The following is a 21,573-nucleotide window of genomic DNA, read 5'->3' on the forward strand; positions in this document are numbered from 1 at the left end:
AGATGTGGGAAGGCAGGATCCAGGGGGCCCAAGTAAATTCTTGCCCAGGGTTCAATCAATATTAAAGACGGCCCTGCTATGACATTGCTGCCCCCTACAGCTGTACTAGAAAATGACTTATGGCAAACACAACTGACTAGGCAGGAAAGAAAAGTCAAACAGAATGACTCCTCTAGCCCCGAACATATCTATCTAGGCAATCTACATGGCCAGGAATGCAAAAGACGTGGCAGTGTCATACTATCACTTCAATAGGATGGCGCTTGTGTAAGCCGTGTACCGGGGTGGGCTCCCCAGGATACAACCAAGTCACGAACGAGGAAAGCAACTCCAACACCAGCTTTTGCCAAAACAGACTCTTACTAACACCAGATAATAAACACAACCACAAATGCTGAGAACATAAAATAAATTTACATACACTCATCCCAAAAGCTGACACCTCTGTGTTGCTTCAGTGTGACCTCATCAGGCTGCAGATGTTCAAATCTCTTATATTCTTTCTTAAGTTGATTTTTAATAAAGTGTTTTTTTCCCCTCTCACTGGATACTGTGTCACTATAGAACCCAGGGTGGCTAGAGACCCACCTACCCACCAGGCAGAGAAGGGAAGTGCTATGAGACTCAACCTTAGGGATTTCCCCTGGATATGATAGGTAAAGCCCAGGAGAGGCTACAGACCGTGTTCTGTGCAGTAGCACGCAGCCTGTCACAGGCAGTGTCAAACTCCAGTCCACTGCACAGATCGGGAAGGATGATTGATTGGAAGCATTCTAACTTCATCTATAGGAATACATAGGTTTGTGCAAATTTGTGGTTGTGACCCAGAGTAATCCCGGATTACTGCCATACAACAGTTCAGACACAATGTCAGGATTTGAACGCAGTAACTCCTGCATCCCAGGCAGTGGTTCTTCTCACTGAGCTACTGGTATTTCTGGACAGCTCCTTTCCAGAATCTGATGGATTGTTTCTTGCTCCTTGATATTCTTGCCTAATTAGCTCCACCCATGGACTTCCTATTTAAGCCAGGCCTTGCTGCTTCCTCATTGCCAGATTGTGTGTCCTGCCTTTAGGCCATACTGCTCCTGAGCGTCCTGCAAACTGTTCTTATCTGTTCCCTGACTACGCCTCTGCCTCGCACCTATCACAATCACCTGTGTATCAACCTTGGACTATTACTCGACTACCTTGCTTCACTAAACTCCAGTCATTCGAATTGTCAGAGCCACTGGACTCCTTCCTTGTTTTCCAGACCTTGACGATTCCACATATCAGGTGAGAATAATCTGGATCAATATGGAGTCTGCTGTCTCTATCTGAACTACAGGAATTTGGCAAGTAATTTTCTCAACTATAAACTCTGGTACACGGCCAAAAAAAAGATTACCAAATTGCAAAGTCACTGTGTACATACATCACTTATCCTGTTCTGATCCTGAGTTACAACCTGTATTATACCCCAGAGCTGCACTCAATATTCTGCTGGTGCAGTCACTGTGTACATACATCACTCATCCTGTACTGATCCTGAGTTACATCCTGTATTATACTCCAGAGCTGCACTCAATATTCTGCTGGTGCAGTCACTGTGTACATACATTACTTATCCTGTACTGATCCTGGGTTACATCCTGTATTATACTCCAGAGCTGCACTCACTATTCTGCTGGTGCAGTCACTGTGTACATACATTACTTATCCTGTACTGATCCCGAGTTACATCCTATATTATACTCCAGAGCAGCACTCATTATTCTGCTGGTGCAGTCACTGTGTACATACATCACTTATCCTGTTCTGATCCTGAGTTACAACCTGTATTATACCCCAGAGCTGCACTCAATATTCTGCTGGTGCAGTCACTGTGTACATACATCACTTATCCTGTTCTGATCCTGAGTTACATCCTGTATTATACTCCAGAGCTGCACTCACTGTTCTGCTGGTGCAGTCACTGTGTACATACATTACTTATCCTGTACTGATCCTGAGTAACATCCTGTATTATACTCCAGAGCTGCACTCACTATTCTGCTGGTGCAGTCACTGTGTACATACATTACTTATCCTGTACTGATCCTGAGTTACATCCTGTATTATACTCCAGAGCTGCACTCACTATTCTGCTGGTGCAGTCACTGTGTACATACATTACTTATCCAGTACTGATCCTGAGTTACATCCTGTATTATACCCCAGAGCTGCACTCACTATTCTGCTGGTGCAGTCACTGTGTACATACATTACTTATCCTGTACTGATCCTGAGTTACATCCTGTATTATACCCCAGAGCTGCACTCACTATTCTGCTGGTGCAGTCACTGTGTACATACATTACTTATCCAGTACTGATCCTGAGTTACATCCTGTATTATACCCCAGAGCTGCACTCACTATTCTGCTGGTGGAGTCACTGTGTACATACATTACTTATCCTGTACTGATCCTGAGTTACATCCTGTATTATACCCCAGAGCTGCACTCACTATTCTGCTGGTGCAGTCACTGTGCACATACATTACTTATCCAGTACTGATCCTGAGTTACATCCTGTATTATACTCCAGAGCTGCACTCACTATTCTGCTGGTGCAGTCACTGTGCACATACATTACTTATCCTGTACTGATCCTGAGTTACATCCTGTATTATACCCCAGAGCTGCACTCACTATTCTGCTGGTGCAGTCACTGTGTACATACATTACTTATCCAGTACTGATCCTGAGTTACATCCTGTATTATACCCCAGAGCTGCACTCACTATTCTGCTGGTGCAGTCACTGTGTACATACATTACTTATCCTGTACTGATCCTGAGTTACATCCTGTATTATACCCCAGAGCTGCACTCACTATTCTGCTGGTGCAGTCACTGTGTACATACATTACTTATCCAGTACTGATCCTGAGTTACATCCTGTATTATACCCCAGAGCTGCACTCACTATTCTGCTGGTGCAGTCACTGTGTACATACATTACTTATCCAGTACTGATCCTGAGTTACATCCTGTATTATACCCCAGAGCTGCACTCACTATTCTGCTGGTGCAGTCACTGTGTACATACATTACTTATCCAGTACTGATCCTGAGTTACATCCTGTATTATACCCCAGAGCTGCACTCACTATTCTGCTGGTGGAGTCACTGTGTACATACATTACTTATCCTGTACTGATCCTGAGTTACATCCTGTATTATACCCCAGAGCTGCACTCACTATTCTGCTGGTGCAGTCACTGTGTACATACATTACTTATCCAGTACTGATCCTGAGTTACATCCTGTATTATACTCCAGAGCTGCACTCACTATTCTGCTGGTGCAGTCACTGTGTACATACATTACTTTTGCACAATAAAAACCCTTTTCATAAAGAATTTTTATTTTTTTGCATCGCCGCATCCCAAGACCCATTACTTTTTTATCTTTCTTTCTACGGAGCTGTGTGAGGGCTTGCTTTTTGTGGAGTGACTTTTAGTTTTCATTGGTATATTTTTTTTTAAGAGTACATAACACTTTTTTGATTGCTTTTTTTTTTTTTTTTTTTTTCCTCTTTATAATGTTCACCGTATGGGATAAATCACGATAATTGTGTAGTGTGGGTTGTCACGGATGCGGTGATACCAAATATGTGGAGATTTTATTTTTGCAATTTTTCCATCGAAAAGCATTTTTGTGTATTTTTAAATAGGAATTGTTTTAATATATTTCTTTTAAAACTATTTAATATTAGCCAATTTTTCGATCGCTTCTAAAATACATTGCACTATTTCTATAGTGCACGGATCAGCAACCTCCCGCACTCCAGCTGTTCTAAAACTACAACTCCCAGATTCCTCATTTCACTTCTGTGGGAGTTAGAAGAACAGAGTAAGTGTGCATGCTGGGAGTTGTAGTTTCACAGCAGTTGGAGTGCCGAAGGTTGCTGATCCCTGCTATAGTGCAACATATTTTAATGCCAGTGCTATACTGACATTCACCAGCAGGCTGCTCCAGAGAAGTGCAGCCTGCTGGGAAACACTGGAGGCAGGTCTGGGGCCTGCGCTCGGCCCTTGCCTGCCTGCTCTGACAGCTGGTTTTTCCACATCTACCATTATCGCTCTGGTGCACGCTGCCCGGGAGAGGAGGTCACTCCACTATAATGATACGGAAAAGAATCCCAGCAGTAGTGTCTTGATGCAAATAAGGTATTTTTACCTGTTGATGAAGGCACATCGCCGAAACGCGTCCTGGTTATAGGACTATTTCCATTTATGGAATAAAAAATACCTTATTTGCATCAAGACATGACTGCTGGGATTCTTTTCCTGCTCTGACAATGGCACCCCCACAATCTAATTTGTGGGATGCCAATGAGAGACAGAGGGCGTATGTCTCCTCTGTAACCACTTAAATGCGACGAGCCACAGCGTGTTACGGATTACACTGCCTGGATTATTGCTCCTGCACTAATAATGGCTCCTATAGTGGCCCCAGTAGTGTGTATGTAGCCATAGGCAGTGAGTAAGGCTTGGGTGGCCCTGTGGGGCATCGGTCCACCAGGGAAATTCCCTGTAGGGCCAAAGTCCGCCCCTGATGAAATCCCAGTTGACTCGGAGAACGTATGTCACAACTGATCAGAAGAAGGTGAAACCTATGGGTATTGGATTTTAGACCTGCCTATTCTTACCACCCAGCAGCCTGACGGATCCGTCCTAACGCTAGCCCACCTTGCCACCGGAAATCCTGCCACAGCAGGGCAAACAAGCCGAGAGGTGGCCGGACAAAAACCGCAGCATGCTGTAGGTTTTTATCCAGCTGCTTCTCGTCATGTTTGCCATGCTGTGGAGTGAATGTGGCCAAGGCGGACTTCCGGCGGCACGGTGGGCTAACGTTAGGACGGATCAGGCAGGGTATTCCCTGCTGGACCCTGCTCATGCAAGTGTAAAAGTAGCCTTAGCGCTGGGTGATGACAAGATATTAGCACCACGGTCTCATTTTATCGTTCCAATCCACATCTGCACTAAAACTGCTGTGGTAGACTCTGGTGGAAACATCATGGACATAAGCTTCACTCATGAAAATAATACTGCAGTGTTAACAGAGTCGGAAGCTGTAGACATGGAGACAGTTGACGGATCACCGCTATAATCTGGGTCTGTCACTCATGAGACTTTGAAACTGCACAGTCTCATCAATCATGAAATTCTTCATTTTTCATTGATCGCTTCCCCAACGTTCTCAGTGATTTGGGGTATTCCTCGGCGGTCTACTCACAAGTCATCCACAGACTGGGAAACACACTGTACACAGCTTTATTCTAAATTGTTTGCCTAAACCTGTTTCTTCATTGTCTGAGATCTCCTCAATCTCTGAACTTTCCACTAAAGACTTGCTACCCCGGGGGTCTGGCCTAATTGTCATGGAGTGAGGACGCTTCTAGCATCGGCTCCTCCATCATCCTCTGTTTATCCTAGTGTCTCTGTCTATCAGCAGCGCGGCACACTTATACATGCCGTTGCCTCACATTGGAAGGAATTTGTAAGTACTAGGACCAAACTAGAGGAAGAATTAGCTAACAAAGAAAACGTTTATACTCAGAATCCTTGCCTTGAGACTAGAGGGGATTGGGAAGAGGCTCAGAGGAGATATCAACTTCATCTTCTAGATTATACTCAGAAGAAGCTATTGTATCAGAAACAAGTGGTGTTCTCGGAAGGGGATGAAAATGGGAGGGCCTTGGCTTATTTAGCGAAAACAGAAAATCCCCAGACAGTGGTTACTCTTATTACTAATGCGGAGGGAATTCAGTTTTGCCAACCAGAGGATATTTGTACTCAATTTGCGTGTTATTATTCTGACCTATATACCTCTAAGTCGCCTTACACAGCTAGTGATATCCAGGAGTTTCTTAAGAAGGTCCAGATTACTCCTCTTTCCCGCTCAGAGTTATTTTCTGGATGCTCCCATTGAAGTCAGGGGGGGAAGTCAGGGCAACAATAGAAAGCATGATGGTGGGGAAGTCTCCTGGACCGGATGGTTTCCCGGTAGAATGGTACAAGGCAGACATGGACAAACAAAGTGTGCGGTTGATGAAACTCCTTAACTACGCCTTTGAGTCCAATAGTTTGCCCCCCTAATTCTTGGAGGTGACTATTGTGGTAATCCACAAACCAGGGAAACCTCCGGACCAGTGCAGCTCCTATAGACCAATGTCTCTTTTGAATGTTGATGCGAAAATCCTAGCTAAACTTCTCGCTAGATGCCTCAGGGATGTAATCTTGTCAGTGATTAATCCTGATCAATCTGGGTTTATGCCGGGTAAGACCACTGACATTAATCTTAGAAGATTATTTTCCAACTTACAGGTCTCGCATGATAACGCGGGTTCCCGGACGATTGCTTCCTTTGATAATGAGAAGGCATTCGACTCGGTTAAATGGAATTTTATGTGGGAGACACTGCTCTATCTGGGCTTCCTCCAATCCTTCATAAAGTGGGTACAATTACTATACCAGGCCCCTACGGCACGGGTTAGAGTTAATGGGTATCTGTCGCGCCCCTTTGTCCTTTATAGAGGTACTAGACAGGGGTTTCCCTTATCGCCAATGTTGTTCGCCCTGGTTATGGAGCCTCTCACCCAATTAGTTAATGGATCGGGTCTAATTGAGGGATGGTCTATAGCGGGAATACGGGAAAAGATCTCGCTTCACGCCGATGACCTACTGGTACATCTAGCTGATACTGGGCCTTTTTTGGAGGCTCTATTAGGTACCATAGATGGCTTTGGGAAATACTCGGGCCTTAGGGTTAACTAGAGTAAATCTAGTCTCTGCTTAATAGACTAAATGGACCCCCAAGATATAACACCCTTGTCTCGTTTGAGAGTAGTTGAATGTTTTGTCTATTTGGGGATCAGGATACACAGAGATCACAGGCAGTTTTATAGGCTTAATATAGTGCCCACCATGAAGTATATTACACGTAAACTGGAAGCTTGGGAAAATCTGACACTGACATTAATAGGTAGAGCGAATATGATAAAAATGTCAGTTACCGAAACTTCTATATCTTTACAGAGCAGCTCCTATGAAGATCCCTCCCCCCCCCCCCCATATCCACTTTGACACCCTAGATAAGATTCTTTCCCCTTTTTTGGGGTAAAAACCAGGCCCCTCGCATTGCTAGAAAATCTTTGAAAGCCTTATATAATTATGGAGGTTTGAGATTACCAGATATGCATTTGTACTACATTGCGGCCCAATTAGTGTATGCCTCTTGGTGGATTAGGGCGGATGCCAATAATCCTGCAGTGGTATGAGAGGCAGCTCTGGTGGGTTCCTATGAGGCATTGGCCAACCTGTTGTATCGGGAGGGAGTGGCCTCAGCCTTGCATTACACTGAAGCGGACTGCAGTGGCGATTGCTTGGAAGCAGTTTGTGGTGACATACGCTGCGGGTGAGAGGAGTGATACTTGGTCCCTGTATATACCATTGTGGCGCAACAGACAGTTGCAAGAATTGTTCCATCTTTCTGATTATGACTTTTGGCCCCAAAAGGGTGTGAAGTACCTTACTCAATTATATGTGGATGGGATCTTCTGTTCATTTGAGAGCCTTCGTAGGGAATACAATTTGCCCCATACGTGTTTTTATCGGTACCTCCAGCTGAGACACGCCTGTGAGGCCCAATTCAAATCCCTATCATTGTGTTTGAAATGTGGCCCAATTGAATCTGTGGTTAGGTTGAAACAACCATATAAACCTATCTCATCATTCTATGTTGAAATTATGAAAATGCAAGAATCGCCGCTCTGTCGCTCCTTTGAGCGTTGGAAGGTTCTCACCTCGAGGAACTGAGCTCTGTCTGGAAGAACACGGTAATAAGTGCTCGTGACCAGCTCATTCAACTTAAGTGGGTACATGGGGTTTATCTCATTCCAGTGCGTCTGCATCATATGCGTAAGCTCCCAGACCCTTCTTGTTCTAGATGTGGTGAGCAGAGAGGATCTTTATATCACATGGTATGGACTTGTCCTGTTGTGCGGAGGTAGTGGAGTGGGATTTTTTTTTTTTTTTTTTTATCTCCTCGAAGTTGGGGCTTCCGGGGATACTTTTCTCCTATACTTTGTCTGTTGGGTTTGGTGGCAGAAATTGTTCCTACCAAATATGGAAGAAGGTTGCTCAGTTTACTCATGTTCTATGGAAGGAAATTTATCCTTTTGAATTGGAAACCTCCAAAGAACCCTACTCTTGGTTCCTGGATCCAACTGATAAATGCTGATCTACAGATGTACAAACTCACTTATGCAGCGAGGGGAACGCCCGATAGATTCGTTCAGATTTGGGGCATATGGTTAAGTGCGCAGGGCACTATCTTATGGTATGTGTAGGGATCTGGGACTCCAGGATGAATGTGTGTGAATGGTTGTCTGGTCTTGTGCTAGTAAACGCGACATGATGTATTTGTTTTTGTATCCCTTTGGGATTGAAGTTTTGTAAAAAAAAATATATTTTCTTTTTTATGCTTCTATAAATACACTATAAAAAATAAATAAAATAAATAAACTTGCTCCCCCCCCCCCATCATACAGAAAATTTCAAGATGTCTGTGATGAGGAGAACTCAGATGAGCTACCACTAAATCCTACATATTGGCCAACAGAGCTGTTACCTGGTGCTAAAATACCATTCGGTAGTAGCTGCTCTATCTCAACCAGAACAGAAGGCCTTAAAGGAATATCTGGATAAGAATTTAGAAAGGCTTCATTTGGCCATCTAAATCTCCATAAAAAAAGTTTGCATAATGGCTGTACTTCTTTGTACAATCATAATTGCGAGGGAATGGGTCTTTTTGGACTACCCTAAAGTATTTTTTAGCTTATTCTCCTTCAGCTTCCCAGCTAGATGCATTTCTCTCAGAAGCAGGGAACATCTCCCTTCTGTGGAATCTGCCAGAACTGTACTGTTGTGATGTTCCACTATGTTTGGCTCTGGTGCTCACAGAACAGACCACAGGTGGAGGAGGCTCATGTGATCTTCAGTGGCAGTGCAGAAGCAGTTATTTTATCAGGCTCAGGCTCACCCCCACTTCCTATGAACCACCTTCTGTCTCTCTGTTGCTACGGATGGATCTTGCCTGTCAACAGGCAGTAAACTGCAAATAAGGTGGAAGTGAGACCCTTAGTGGCCATGACTTTACAGCTTTATTGTCAGGTGGATGCAGGCACATTTTATTTAAATGAAGTGATTTTATAAAGTTGCTGTTTACACCTTTTCTCTATTAAATGAAATGGTGTGACAGTACAGGGACTCTTTAAGCTTGAGAAATGTGAATTAGAGCAGGCAAACACCCAATGTCTTGGGTGTATCATTTTACCAAAAGATGAAATGGATCCTAGTGAAATCAAGGCTGTTGTTGATTGGCCAATTCCCAAAAATGAAAAAGTTCAAAGATTCATTGGTTTTGCTAACTTCTATAGAAGATTTATCAGAAAATTTTCTACGGTCATTGTGCCAATTACACAACTCACAAAGAAAGCAGTGCACATTGGTTGGACATAAGAGGCTGAGGATGGTTTCATGAAATTACAGCCTCTTTACTTTAGCACGCATATTAATTCATCCAAATCCAGACTTGCCATTTACTGTCAAGGTTGATTAATCGGATTCAGCTATAGGGGCTGTTCTGTCCCAGAAGTTTGGAAACAAGATGTTGTTGCACCCTTGTGTTAGTTTATCTGAAAGAAACAATATTGGGAATAAAGAACTGCTAGCAGTCAAATGTGCATTTTGTGTGGAGACATCTTTTGGAGGAAACTGCTAATCCTGTAACTGTGCTTACTGATCAGAGAATTCTGGAGTTTATCCATGGGACCTGAAGACTATCTTCTAGACAAGTTAGATAGTTTATTCTCTCAATTTAATTTTGTGATTACTCACAGACCTAGATAAAAAAAAATTGTAAAGCTGATGCTTTATCCAGGATGTTCTCAGAGCCTACACAAAAAGAAAGTGAAAGCACAATCTTACCTGAAAATAACTTTGTAGGGTTTACCCATTCAAAGGAGTTCCTGAGTCTACTTCCATATGGATATAAGAATGACTCTTTGCTCAGCCATTCTCCAATAAATGTCAATCTCTCCTTCAAAAAAAGGATTCTGGACAAAACTGCATCAATTTTACCCACCAGAAACAGCAAGACCTACTGTTTTGGGATTAATCCATAATTCTAAGTTGGCTGGACACTTAGGCATCAACAAAAACTCAAGAACTTCTATCCCTTTCCATTTGGTCAAGCTTTAAGAAAGATGTCTAAAAATGTTTCTTCATGTTTAATTTGTGCTCAAAATAAAACTTCTCCTTCAGGTTTGCTGCAGCCGCTTTCCATTCCCTCACCCCTGGGGCTCAAATGAATGCTCACCATCCCGGCTATGGTAAACCTTCTCACAAGGATGACCCATTTCATTCCAACCAAGGTGGAACAAACTGATGTATGAATTTATGAACTATTCAGAATGCATTGAATCTCTGACAATGTGGTTTGAGATTGAGGCGTACAACTTGCTTATAAATTCTAGAAAAGCTTTTGCTTTGCTCTGGGATAGGAATATAGGAATATATGTGTCATCTGATTTTCATCCTCAATCAAATGGACAAACTTAAAGAACTAGGCAAACACCTGAACAGTACCTTCGGTGCTTCTTACGTTATCTTCAGGATGACTGGACTGATCTACCCACAGCTCAGTTTGTATATAATAACTCTGTGCATAGCTGAACATTACAAAGTCCCTTTTTTATGCTAATGAAGGCCTTCGTCCAATCTTCATCCCAGATTTACAAATTTTGACCACACTTCCAGCAGTGACTGAACGTTTTGACAGAATTAAAGAAGGTCCAAGAAAAGACTGTTGAGAATTTGCATGATGCTCCAACACAATTCCAATAGGATGCTGACAATCATCGAAAAGCAAACACTGTTTCTCATTCAGGGAACAAAGTGTGGCTTTCTACAAAGAATCTAAAGCTGCAAGTACCTTGTCCAAAACTAGGCTAGAGATATATTTGGGCCATTTCATATTTTTGCTCAAATTAATGAAGTCACTTTTTGATCAAAACTTCCTGAATCTAAGAAGGCCCATCCTGTTTTCCATTGTTCTCTCTTGAAACCATATAACAAAAATAATTTTTCCAGGCTACAAATTGTCCCCACCACAACCAGTAAATGTGCAGAGTGAAGACAAATCTGTTGAGAAGATCTTAGAGTCCAGAATTAATCACATTAAGCTAAAATACTTAATCAAGTGGAAGGGGTATGGCTATGAAGAAATTAGTGGGAATCAGAAGAAAATGTTAATGCTCCTAGACTTGCCAAAGAATTTTATTGATATCCTGACAAGCCAGCCTCTATGATGCTCAGAGGTCATCCTGGAAGAAGGCAGTACTGTGAGGATTTGAACCCAGAAACTCCTGTAGCTCTTCTCACATGATTCTGAACACCTCCTTACCTGAATCTGAGTACTATGTGAAATATCTTCCCTCGGTTAGTTAGTACCACTAATTAGAGGAAATGACCAGAGAACCTCTACAAGTCTCATACATTATTCTGATCGGCGGTCAATGGAGGTACTGCATGCTGACACTTCATACAGCAATGAACTCTTTGTTTTCTTCTTTTTTTTTTTCAACCGACAAATCTACTTCACATTGAATTCTGAGAAAAGCACATACTTGGAATATTTATTGTGGATTATGTCCAGAATCTTAGAGATTTTGGATGTGGTCTCCAGGTCACAATGACTTTTTGTCAAACTGCTCTCAGATGTTTCTTATGTACTGTTGGCAGCCAATGCCGGTCCACTATTATTATTTTTTTATTATTGGATATTATCACTCTTGTACATAGGAGGCAGTATTATAGTAGTTATAGTCTTGTAATGGACAGTGGATGTGGACCCAGTGTGCAAACTAACCAGTTTGACTATGGATTAAACCTAAGGGTGTTGTCCTGGCAGTTTCCTAATATTCACCCTTAACTCCTGTATACGGATGTAGACTTCTCTGCAGAGAACTAACTAGGCCACTACTTCCTGGAAGCACCAAGGGACTAGGCAAAAGACATAATCTGAATCTAGTCCTTAGTCTGAGTACATGAATAATTCAGAAGCCATTTCAAAGTCAGCATTGGAGGTAGTGGGAGAAGAGATCACACCTTTTCTGGTTACTAGAGATTAGAAAACCCAAAGCTCAGGCCATGAGGTGAAATCACAGACCAGCTAACTAGGAAGGTTGATCACCACCTTAGCCGCTGGAGAGGGGACAAAGATTAACTCTTGCACTGAAAGGAAGTTCACTGAGCATTAGTCCCAATACACACAGGGAGACTGCAGCCTGGGATAGCAGGACAGTGGTGAACACAGGTTGGCAGCCTCATTGTAGTTATATTTGTATACATAAAGGACATTATTGAAATATTTCAGGGAAAGTGTCAAGGTGCAATTGCAAGATCTGCTGCACCCCCAGAATATCTTATTACTGTACTTAATAGGTTCACGAGGTGGTAACCAGTTACGCACAATTTCACATGAAAATAATCTGATTACAACATAAGATACTGCACACCGAGGTTGGGGGAAAAATACCAAAACTGATCTGATTAGTTAGGCTTGATTGACTTAGTGTAAGATACTCTCCTGTTCCGCGATCCATTGAGGCCCCCAGGGGTCCTCGTGGGGCTCAGCCTGCGGGGGACCCCATTGAAATAGCGGGACAGGTCACGCATGTGCCTGGGGGATCTTCGGTTCCGACTCCTTCACGGGCAGACGCGGTAGTGCGTCTGCATGGTCGCCGGAGGGGAAGACCGCCGGGGTCTCGGAGGCAGATTGACCGGACTGGTGGCGGCACGCAGCAGCCGGTCCTGTCTCCGGTATCACCTGCGGGTTCCGTTCTGGCATCTGTGCTGACGCGATCGTGTATTTATGCTAGGCTGCTCGAGCGTCCGCGTGCACGCTCGAAGGTTTGCAAAAAGATACGCAGCCGAACATACGCGCATCTTATTTGCTAAGCCGGCCGCTGATGGGGAAAATACCAGTACGTAAATTCTAGTAGATTAGAGGGCAGGCATGGGTTAAGTGACTAAAGACCAGCCTAGGCTGCACAAGTGTCAGGGATTAGGATCATTATATGACCTATGAGGAATAGACACATGGCACTTTGTGATTGGCTAGTAGGTACTTAAAAGGTGATCTCCCTGGCTGGTCAGTGCCCACTGTTTTGACAACCCGGGTGTATGTTGCGGTTCATATTTTCCCAGACTTACCTGTGCATGACCTCTGCCTTCCTCGATTTATTTCTAGAGACTGCCTCTGGATATCTCATCTTTGCTGAACAGTTTCTCGTGTATGAGATCGGACCCTGGAAATCCTGACGTCTCATCCCTAGGTACCACGTTACACTGGCTAATACTGTGCATATGAACTTTGGCCTAGTCACTGGCTGTCCCCTTGGTGTTTCCCTGCACAGGTTATTATTTGCGTTGGTTACCTGTATATGCCTACTGGTTTGGACTGTACTGACGTTTAATAAATCCACTATTGTTTAACCTCTGTCTGGTTGCTTGGGGTTCTGCACCATTACAGAACAGTGGGCCCAACCTCCGGCTACCATGGATCGTATCCAGCAGCAACTTGTAGAATTGACCGGAGCAGCCAATCTCTTGGTTCAACAGAGGATGAACATCTCTGCTGTGAATCTCAATAAGATCCATGCACAACTGGCAACAGTCAGGGACAAGCTTAAACTCCTCCTTCAGGGAGTTCAGCAGAACAGGTAATTTTGAAGAAAGGTCTCTGATTCAAATTGGATCCATGTTAAAACTGCTTCTTTATTGGAACATCATGTAGACATGACAGACTGCCACTTAGTACAACAGAATTCAGCAGAACACCCAGTGGAACCCAAGATACCTCTACCTGAGTTTTATTTCAGGAAATAGGCAGGAGTTTCTCAACTTCCGTGATTCCTGCCGCTTATATTTTGAACTGCGCCCTACATCTTCGGGTAATACGAAGCAGAAAATCGTCGGTTATGTCTCTTGAGGAAGGACCCGCAACACTGGGCCTTTAACCTCTCGGCGGGAGATCCCGCATTTGGCTCAGTAGAGGCCTTCTTTCATGCCATGAGTGTATTGTATGATGACCCGGACTGCACTCATACTGCTGAGACCCAGCTAGAACACCTCCAACAAGGACGACGCCCAGCGGAAGAATTTGCTACAGAATTCCGTTGCTGGGCCACTTTTACCAACTGGGGGGGTGCCGCTCTCCGGCATCGGTTCAGGTTGGGACTCTGTCAGAGACTTGCTATTATCTCTACCATCCCCACCATCACTAGATGTGGCAATCCAGCAAGCAATCGACGCTGATCGTCGAATTCGGGAACGTCGTCTGGAGCGGGCTTCTTGCCTCGTATCATCCAGCCCATCTCCAAGACCCACGTAACCGAATGAGGAACCCATGGAACTGGGGTCCTCTCGTCTTACCCCTACTGAGAGGGCTCGTCGTCAAAACGAGGATCTTTGTCTATATTGTGGAGGAGTTGGTCACCAGCTAAAGAAATGCCCATTAGTCCTGCCAGGAAACGACAAAGAATCCACTAGGTACTCTGCTGCCTCGTCTTAAAAGAAGTCTGCTTCTCATACTCATTTCTATTGAGTGGCAAGGGAGGGACCATCTAATTTTCGCCCTACTCTACTTGGGAGCTGCCGGAAATTTTAACGACTCTTCCTTGGTGCGACAGCTACAGATTCCAGTCTTCAAGCCGGAAGCAGCCATTTCCGTCACTGCTGTGGACGGGTCTCCCCTTCAAGAAGGCCGGACGTTGTGGATAACATCCAGGTTGCAGGTAAAGGTGGGGGCTGGTCATCGGGAGGTCTTAAACCTTTTAACCCTGGACATGCCATCCACTCCTGTGATTTTGTGTCTCCCCTGGCTGAGACTTCATAATCCAGAAGTGGACTAGCACTCTGGATGAATTTGCAAGTGGAGTTCTGATTGCTTCACTAAGTGCTTTTGTCCGGTGTTGCCACTTGCATTCACGGAAGTGCTAAATGCGTTACCCAAACATTATCACCACTTCCAGGAAGTGTTCAGCCCATAGGGGGCTGATGTGTTACCTCCTCATAGGCCATATGATTGTCCTATTGATTTGTTGCCAGGTACAATGCCACCCAGAGGACATATGTATAATCTCACTGGCCCTGAGATTCAGGCCCAGCAGGATTATATAAAAAAGAACCTCGATAAGAGTTTCATTTGACCGTCCACTTCTCCACCAGGAGCAGGATTTTTCTTCGTGGGGAAGAAAGACGGCGGATTGAGACCCTGTATCGATTTCCGTGCCCTTAATCGAATTACGGTGAAGAATCAGAACCCTCTTCCACTTATTGAGGACTTGTTCTCTCAGGTGGCAGGCGCTCGAGTCTTCACCAAACATGATTTGCGGGGTGCATACAATTTTGTACACATTCGTAAGGGCGACGAATGGAAGACTGCATTTAACACCAGGGACGGGCATTACTAGTATCTCGTAATGCCTTTCGGTCTCTGTAATGCCCACGCGGTCTTCCAGGAGTTCATCAATGATGTCCTCCTGGATTTCTTGGTAGATTCATGGTCGTTTATTTAGACAATATACTAATCTACTCATCGGACCCGCAGACTCACCGGGATCATGTGTGTCAGGTTTTCCAGAAGCTGAGGGAGAATAGCCTATACGCCAAACTCAAGAAGTGGCTGTTTGAGGTGAGAGAATTGCCCTTCCTAGGGTATATTGTCTCTGAACGCGGATTGGCAATGGATCCATCCAATCTCTCAGCTGTTCTGGATTGGCCTCAGTCTAAGGACCTGAAGGGATTACAGCGTTTCTTAGGTTTCGCCAACTTCTACCGCAAAATTATTAAGAACTTTTCTGCAGTGGTAGTGACTCTCACGAACCTCACTAAGAAGGGGGCGAACCCTTCTAAGTGGACGAGAAAGCCTGGCGAAGCCTTTGAGACGCTGAAGCAGGCAGCTCATCCAGACACTTCTCAACCTTTTGTCCTCGGGGTTGGCGCCTCTGAGGTTGGTGTGGGGGCGGTTCTCTCTCAGTATTCTGGAAATCCTGAGAGGTTTTATTCTTGTGCAATTATGACATCGGCAATAGAGAGCTTCTGGGAGTTAAGTTGGTCTTTCAAGAGTGAAGACATTGGCTAGAGGGTGCAGAACATCCCATTACGGTTTACACCGACCACAAAAACCTCAAATACATCGAAGGTGCCAAAAGGTTAAATTCTCGTCAAGCTCGCTGGGCATTATTTTTCACTCGCTTTAATTTCTTGTTAACTTACAAACCGGGACCCCAAAAATGTCAAAGCAGATGCTCTCTCCCGTTGTTTCCCAGAAACCATTTTGGTACATGACTCTGAGCCTGAGCCCATTATTCCTGCGAGGTGCTTCGTAGCCGCTTTGAACACCCCAGGTATAATGGAAGACTTGTCTTCTCTTCTGCCTTTACAGGTGGAAAGCCCTCCTAACAAACCCGAAGGTCGACTGCTCGTGCCTTTAAATTTCAGGCTGAGTCATACAACAGTTACATGAGTCTAAGTTGTCCGGGCATGTGGGGATAAAAGACAATGTCCCTTTTGTAAATGCCATGTCTGGTGGCCTAAGATGTTTCTTTGATATCAAAGCCTACATTCAGGCATGTAGTATTTGTGCTCAGTGTAAATCGGCTCGGTCCGCCCCCTCTGGTACTTTGCCTCCGCTGCCTATTCCTTCGGCCCCATGGACCCATGTGTCTATGGACTTCATAACAGATCTGCCTAGGTCTTCCAGTTGTATGGTAATTTGGGTAGTGGTGGACCGTTTTAGTATGATGGCCCATTTTATACCACTCCCCGGATTGCCATCGGCTGGAGAGCTGGCAGATCTGTTTGTGAAGCATGTCTTCCAATTACACGGGGCGCCGGAGGATATTGTTTCAGATAGAGGAGTCCAGTTTATCTCCCGGTTCTGGCATTCTTTCTGCTCCCGTTTGGGGATTGGGCTGTCATTTTCATCTGGCTTTCACCCAGAGACCAACGGGCAGATGGAGAGAACGAACCAGACTCTGGAACAATATCTCCGGTGTTTCATGTCAGACTGCCAGGAGGAATGGGCAGCTCACCTCCCCTTTGCAGAGGTGGCTTATAATAACTCCAAACATGCCTCTACAAAGATGTCTCTGTTCAGGTGCGTGGGGGGCAACGACCCAAGACTCTCCTCTCTGGCAGGGGCCTCCACTGACTCACCGGTGGTGGACCAATGGTTCCAGGATAAACAACAAAATTACTACTTCTCCCTTAATTATATTGATAGTGTGGGTTTGTATGTATTTATGCAGAGTGTATTTGTGTATAATAAATATATATATACACACACACACACACACACACACACACACCTAAAGAATTATTAGGAACACCATACTAATACGGTGTTGGACCCCCTTTTGCCTTCAGCACTGCCTTAATTCTACGTGGCATTGATTCAACAAGGTGCTGATAGCATTCTTTAGAAATGTTGGCCCATATTGAAAGGATAGCATCTTGCAGTTGATGGAGATTTGAGGGATGCACATCCAGGGCACGAAGCTCACGTTCCACCACATCCCAAAGATGCTCTATTGGGTTGAGATCTGGTGACTGTGGGGGCCATTTTAGTACAGTGAACTCATTGTCATGTTCAAGAAACCAATTTGAAATGATTTGAGCTTTGTGACATGGTGCATTATCCTGCTGGAAGTAGCCATCAGAGGATGGGTACATGGTGGTCATGAAGGGATGGACATGGTCAGGAACAATGTTCAGGTAGCCCATGGCATTTAAACGATGGCCAATTGGCACTAAGGGGCCTAAACTGTGCCCAGAATACATCCCCCACACCATTACACCACCACCAGCCTGCACAGTGGTAACAAGGCATGATGGATACATGTTCTCATTCTGTTTACGCCAAATTCGGACTCTACCATTTGAATGTCTCAACAGAAATCGAGACTCATCAGACCAGGCAACATTTTTCCAGTCTTCAACGGTCCAATTTTGGTGAGCTCGTGCAAATTGTAGCCTCTTTTTCCTATTTGTAGTGGAGATGAGTGGTACCCGGTGGGGTCTTCTGCTGTTGTAGCCCATCCGCCTCAAGGACCTCGGGTGTAACGAGTGGTTATTTCAGTCAACGTTGCTCTATCAGCTTGAATCAGTCGGCCCATTCTCCTCTGACCTCTAGCATCAACAAGGCATTTTCGCCCACAGGACTGCCGCATACTGGAGGTTTTTCCCTTTTCACACCATTCTTTGTAAACCCTAGAAATGGTTGTGCGTGAAAATCCCAGTAACTGAGCAGATTGTGAAATACTCAGACCGGCCCGTCTGGCACCAACAAACATGCACGCTCAAAATTGCTTAAATCGCCTTTCTTTCCCATTCTGACATTCAGTTTGGAGTTCAGGAGATTGTCTTGACCAGGACCACAACCCTACATGCATTGAAGCAACTGCCATTAGGTGTTCCTAATAATTCTTTAGGTGAGTGTGTATATGTGTGTGTGTATATATATATTAGGGTGCACACCCTAATGCAATAGGCTGCGCAGGCCTATGTGCAGAATCATTGTAGAAATAGGTTTTACATGCAGCAACTCAACACTGTTTCATCAACGCAGGATTTTTATCAAAGTAAAATCTGCATTTATGAATTTTATTTTATTTATCCACCGGCCATGGATTAGTATTTCTCCTAGAGAAATCTGATAACTTGCTGTGAATAACTGTGCACAGTTAATGCCTGAGAGGGCGGCAGGGAGAGGGAGGAGGCGTTGTTTTCTGGCTTGAATAAATAGTTTGGTAAAAGGGAGGAATGCAAAGTGCTGGCTACAGTGTGGGAAAGCGTCTGGTGACTGACAAAGCATAGCATATAGGCCTGCAAGACCTGCCACATAAAAAATGTAAGGGAATTGTCTAGAGGCTGCTGTAATATAGACTTTGGCTTGAGGAACTGCATATTCCCTTTCAACTCTCTTTCTATTCTTTCCAGAAGATCACATTAGACATTATGGAGTCAGAATGGCGTCGGAAGGATTGGGTTAAGATCCGCGGTGTCCCAATGATCTGCGCTTGTTCTTCAAACTGGGAGAGGATTGATGAATTCCAGGCCAGAGAAAATGACATTGTTATCGCCACCTACCCCAAATCAGGTCAGTCATGAATCAGGCCAGCTCTCTGACCTGCAGAGCGGCAGGGTAAGAAGTGGACATCTTACTTGACTGTCTCTTTAAGGTACAACATGGATGAGCGAGATTGTGGATGCCGTCCTGAATGACGCGGACACAGAGAAGAGCCGGAGAGATAACATCTTTAACAAGGTTCCAATGCTGGAGTTCTGGGTGCCCGGTGCAATACCCCCAGGTATCTGAAAATTAATATTAACCCTATACCCCCTTTTTAGATGTAATGGCTCCTGTAATTAATTGCACTTAACCATAATTTAAGTATGATAATAATACTGCCCCTATGGAGTAGAATATATTGACTATACATTTTCCCCAGGGACAGTAGTTAATTCGATCTTCCTTGTAGTAAATGTTGGTTTATTATCTTCCAGGATCTGAGGTTCTGGACTCTCTACCTTCTCCTAGAGTGGTAAAAACCCATCTACCAGTCTCACTCTTTCCCAAGTCATTTTGGGAAAAGAACTGTAAGGTACGGGGTGCTCCTCATTCTTCTCTCTCACACTGCAATCATTTGGGTATAATCCATTTGGCAACTTTCTTTGCTTTGTGTCTTATCAGATTATCTATGTAGCGAGGAATCCTAAAGACGTGGTCGTGTCATTTTATCATTTTGATAAAATGAACCAACTACATCCGGAGCCGGGGACCTGGGAGGAATACTTGGAGAAGTTCATTCAAGGAAACAGTGAGGAATAGTTACTTATTCTTTCTGTTGTCATTTTATGGATTGATGTTGACATGTTTTCGGTTTGTTCCAGTGGGATTTGGGCCATGGGGAGCTCACGTCAAAGAGTTTTGGGCCTTAAGACAAGAAAGAAACATCCTTTATGTGTTCTATGAAGATATGTTGGAGGTAAGTCTCCTCCTCCTAGAATTTCTTGAAGAGCTTGGGCAGGATGACAACTGAGTACTTACCATACTGAGCTCCTACCAAGCCTCTAGTATCCTCAGTTTTCCTCTGTCCGGTAGGTGGTGATCGGTCGTACCTCCAGCAATTCTCCAGCATAGCGGGCAGCATGGTAGTTGAGGTATCTTAATGTGCTGTCTAATCTGTTGAGCTGAATATTTATCCTCCTTTTCTCTATACAGGACCCAAAGAGGGAGATTCAGAAAGTATTAAAGTTTCTGGGGAAAGATCTTTCAGACGATGTCATAGAGACGATTTGTCTACAAACCTCCTTCAAGGCCATGAAAGAGAACCCAACAACAAACTACACCGCCATCCCATCTACTATTATGGACCAAACAGTCTCTCCGTTTATGAGGAAAGGTAGAACACTGCCACCTGGCTGCCACAAGATCAACTGCACTATTATTGACTACTTTTTATGAATAAGATCAGATTTTCAATGCAGTGATATTGGGAAAGGCTAACCTCTGACACAGCAGGGATGGACAGAAGATTAGCATCTTTATGAGACCGTTTTAGTTGTCACTCTGACTGTTGTAGGTGAGTAGTAATGACAACACTCAGTTACCAACTAAAATGGTCTAAAAAGGGCTTTGTCTCTCTTTTTCCCAGGAATCTGCGGAGACTGGAAAAATCACTTCACTGTGTCCGAGAGCGAGAGATTCGATGAGTATTATCAGAAAGAAATGTCCGGCACCGATCTATCCTTCCGCTTTCTGGTGTGAATGAGCTCAAGGACACAACCTAGTCTGAGAACGGGTCTAGAGAAACCTTCGAATAGCCTTGGTAGTCACACAGTGTGACGGTATGTTCTGGTGATAAATAATAGCCCAAACCCAAACATCAAATTGCTGATCCTTCAACCAAGTACAGGACAAGTCTGCAAAAAACGCTTCCGTTACAATAATACAACCGCATGCATCCATCATGAATGGATCCGGTTGTATTATGTCTTCTCTATAGAAGATCCGTCATGAACACCGTTGAAAGTCAATAGGGGACGGATCAGTTTTCTATTGTCAGATCCGTGTTGCTCCGCACCACATCGCGGACAGAAAACAACTGCTTGCAGTGTTAGGGTAGTTTCACACTTGCGGCAGAGTGATCCAGCAAGCAGTTCAGTTGCCGGAACTGCCTGCCAGATCGGGCAAGCTGCATGCAACCAGACAGCATTTGTAGACGGCTCCGGATGCAGATCTGTCGGTATTCAGGCAAGTTTTCAGTTTTTTGGAGATAAAACCGTAGCATGCTGCAGTATTATCTCCGTCCTGAACAGTCAAAAAGACTGAGCTGAAGCATTCTGAATGGATTACTCTCCATTCAGAATGCATGGGGAAAAAACTGATCAGTTCTTTTCCAGCATTGAGCCC

General features: G+C 44.3%; 1 protein-coding gene across 5 annotated transcripts; it reads left to right on the forward strand.

The window, feature by feature from the left end:
* The first annotated feature begins 1,119 nt into the window (after positions 1-1,119).
* LOC122945592 (sulfotransferase family cytosolic 1B member 1-like) lies at positions 1,120-21,204 on the forward strand. Of its 5 annotated transcripts, none has more exons than XM_044304688.1 (8): positions 1,120-1,278; positions 19,098-19,257; positions 19,340-19,468; positions 19,665-19,762; positions 19,852-19,978; positions 20,052-20,146; positions 20,383-20,563; positions 20,816-21,204. In XM_044304688.1, exons 2-8 carry the CDS (start codon positions 19,116-19,118, stop codon positions 20,926-20,928), a joined length of 885 nt encoding a protein of 294 aa, XP_044160623.1. In that variant the 5' UTR covers positions 1,120-1,278; positions 19,098-19,115; the 3' UTR covers positions 20,929-21,204. The 5 variants fall into 5 exon arrangements, with proteins under 5 accessions (XP_044160623.1, XP_044160627.1, XP_044160625.1 ...); XM_044304692.1 differs by having other exon boundaries at positions 19,101-19,257; XM_044304690.1 differs by lacking the exon at positions 1,120-1,278 and adding an exon at positions 18,550-18,589.
* Positions 21,205-21,573: the final 369 nt, after the last annotated feature.

Source organism: Bufo gargarizans, chromosome 8 (genome assembly GCF_014858855.1).
Source record: "Bufo gargarizans isolate SCDJY-AF-19 chromosome 8, ASM1485885v1, whole genome shotgun sequence".
NCBI classification, from domain to species: domain Eukaryota; kingdom Metazoa; phylum Chordata; class Amphibia; order Anura; family Bufonidae; genus Bufo; species Bufo gargarizans.

What these genes read in the sequence shown, in the direction of transcription:
- LOC122945592 (XM_044304688.1), top strand. Translation starts at nt 19,116, where the DNA reads ATGGAGTCAGAATGGCGTCGGAAGGATTGGGTTAAGATCCGCGGTGTC. An exon ending in CGCCACCTACCCCAAATCAG is followed by an intron (nt 19,258 to 19,339) that starts GTCAGTCATGAA and finishes TGTCTCTTTAAG; the next exon opens with GTACAACATGGATGAGCGAG. An exon ending in GAAGTTCATTCAAGGAAACA is followed by an intron (nt 19,979 to 20,051) that starts GTGAGGAATAGT and finishes GGTTTGTTCCAG; the next exon opens with TGGGATTTGGGCCATGGGGA.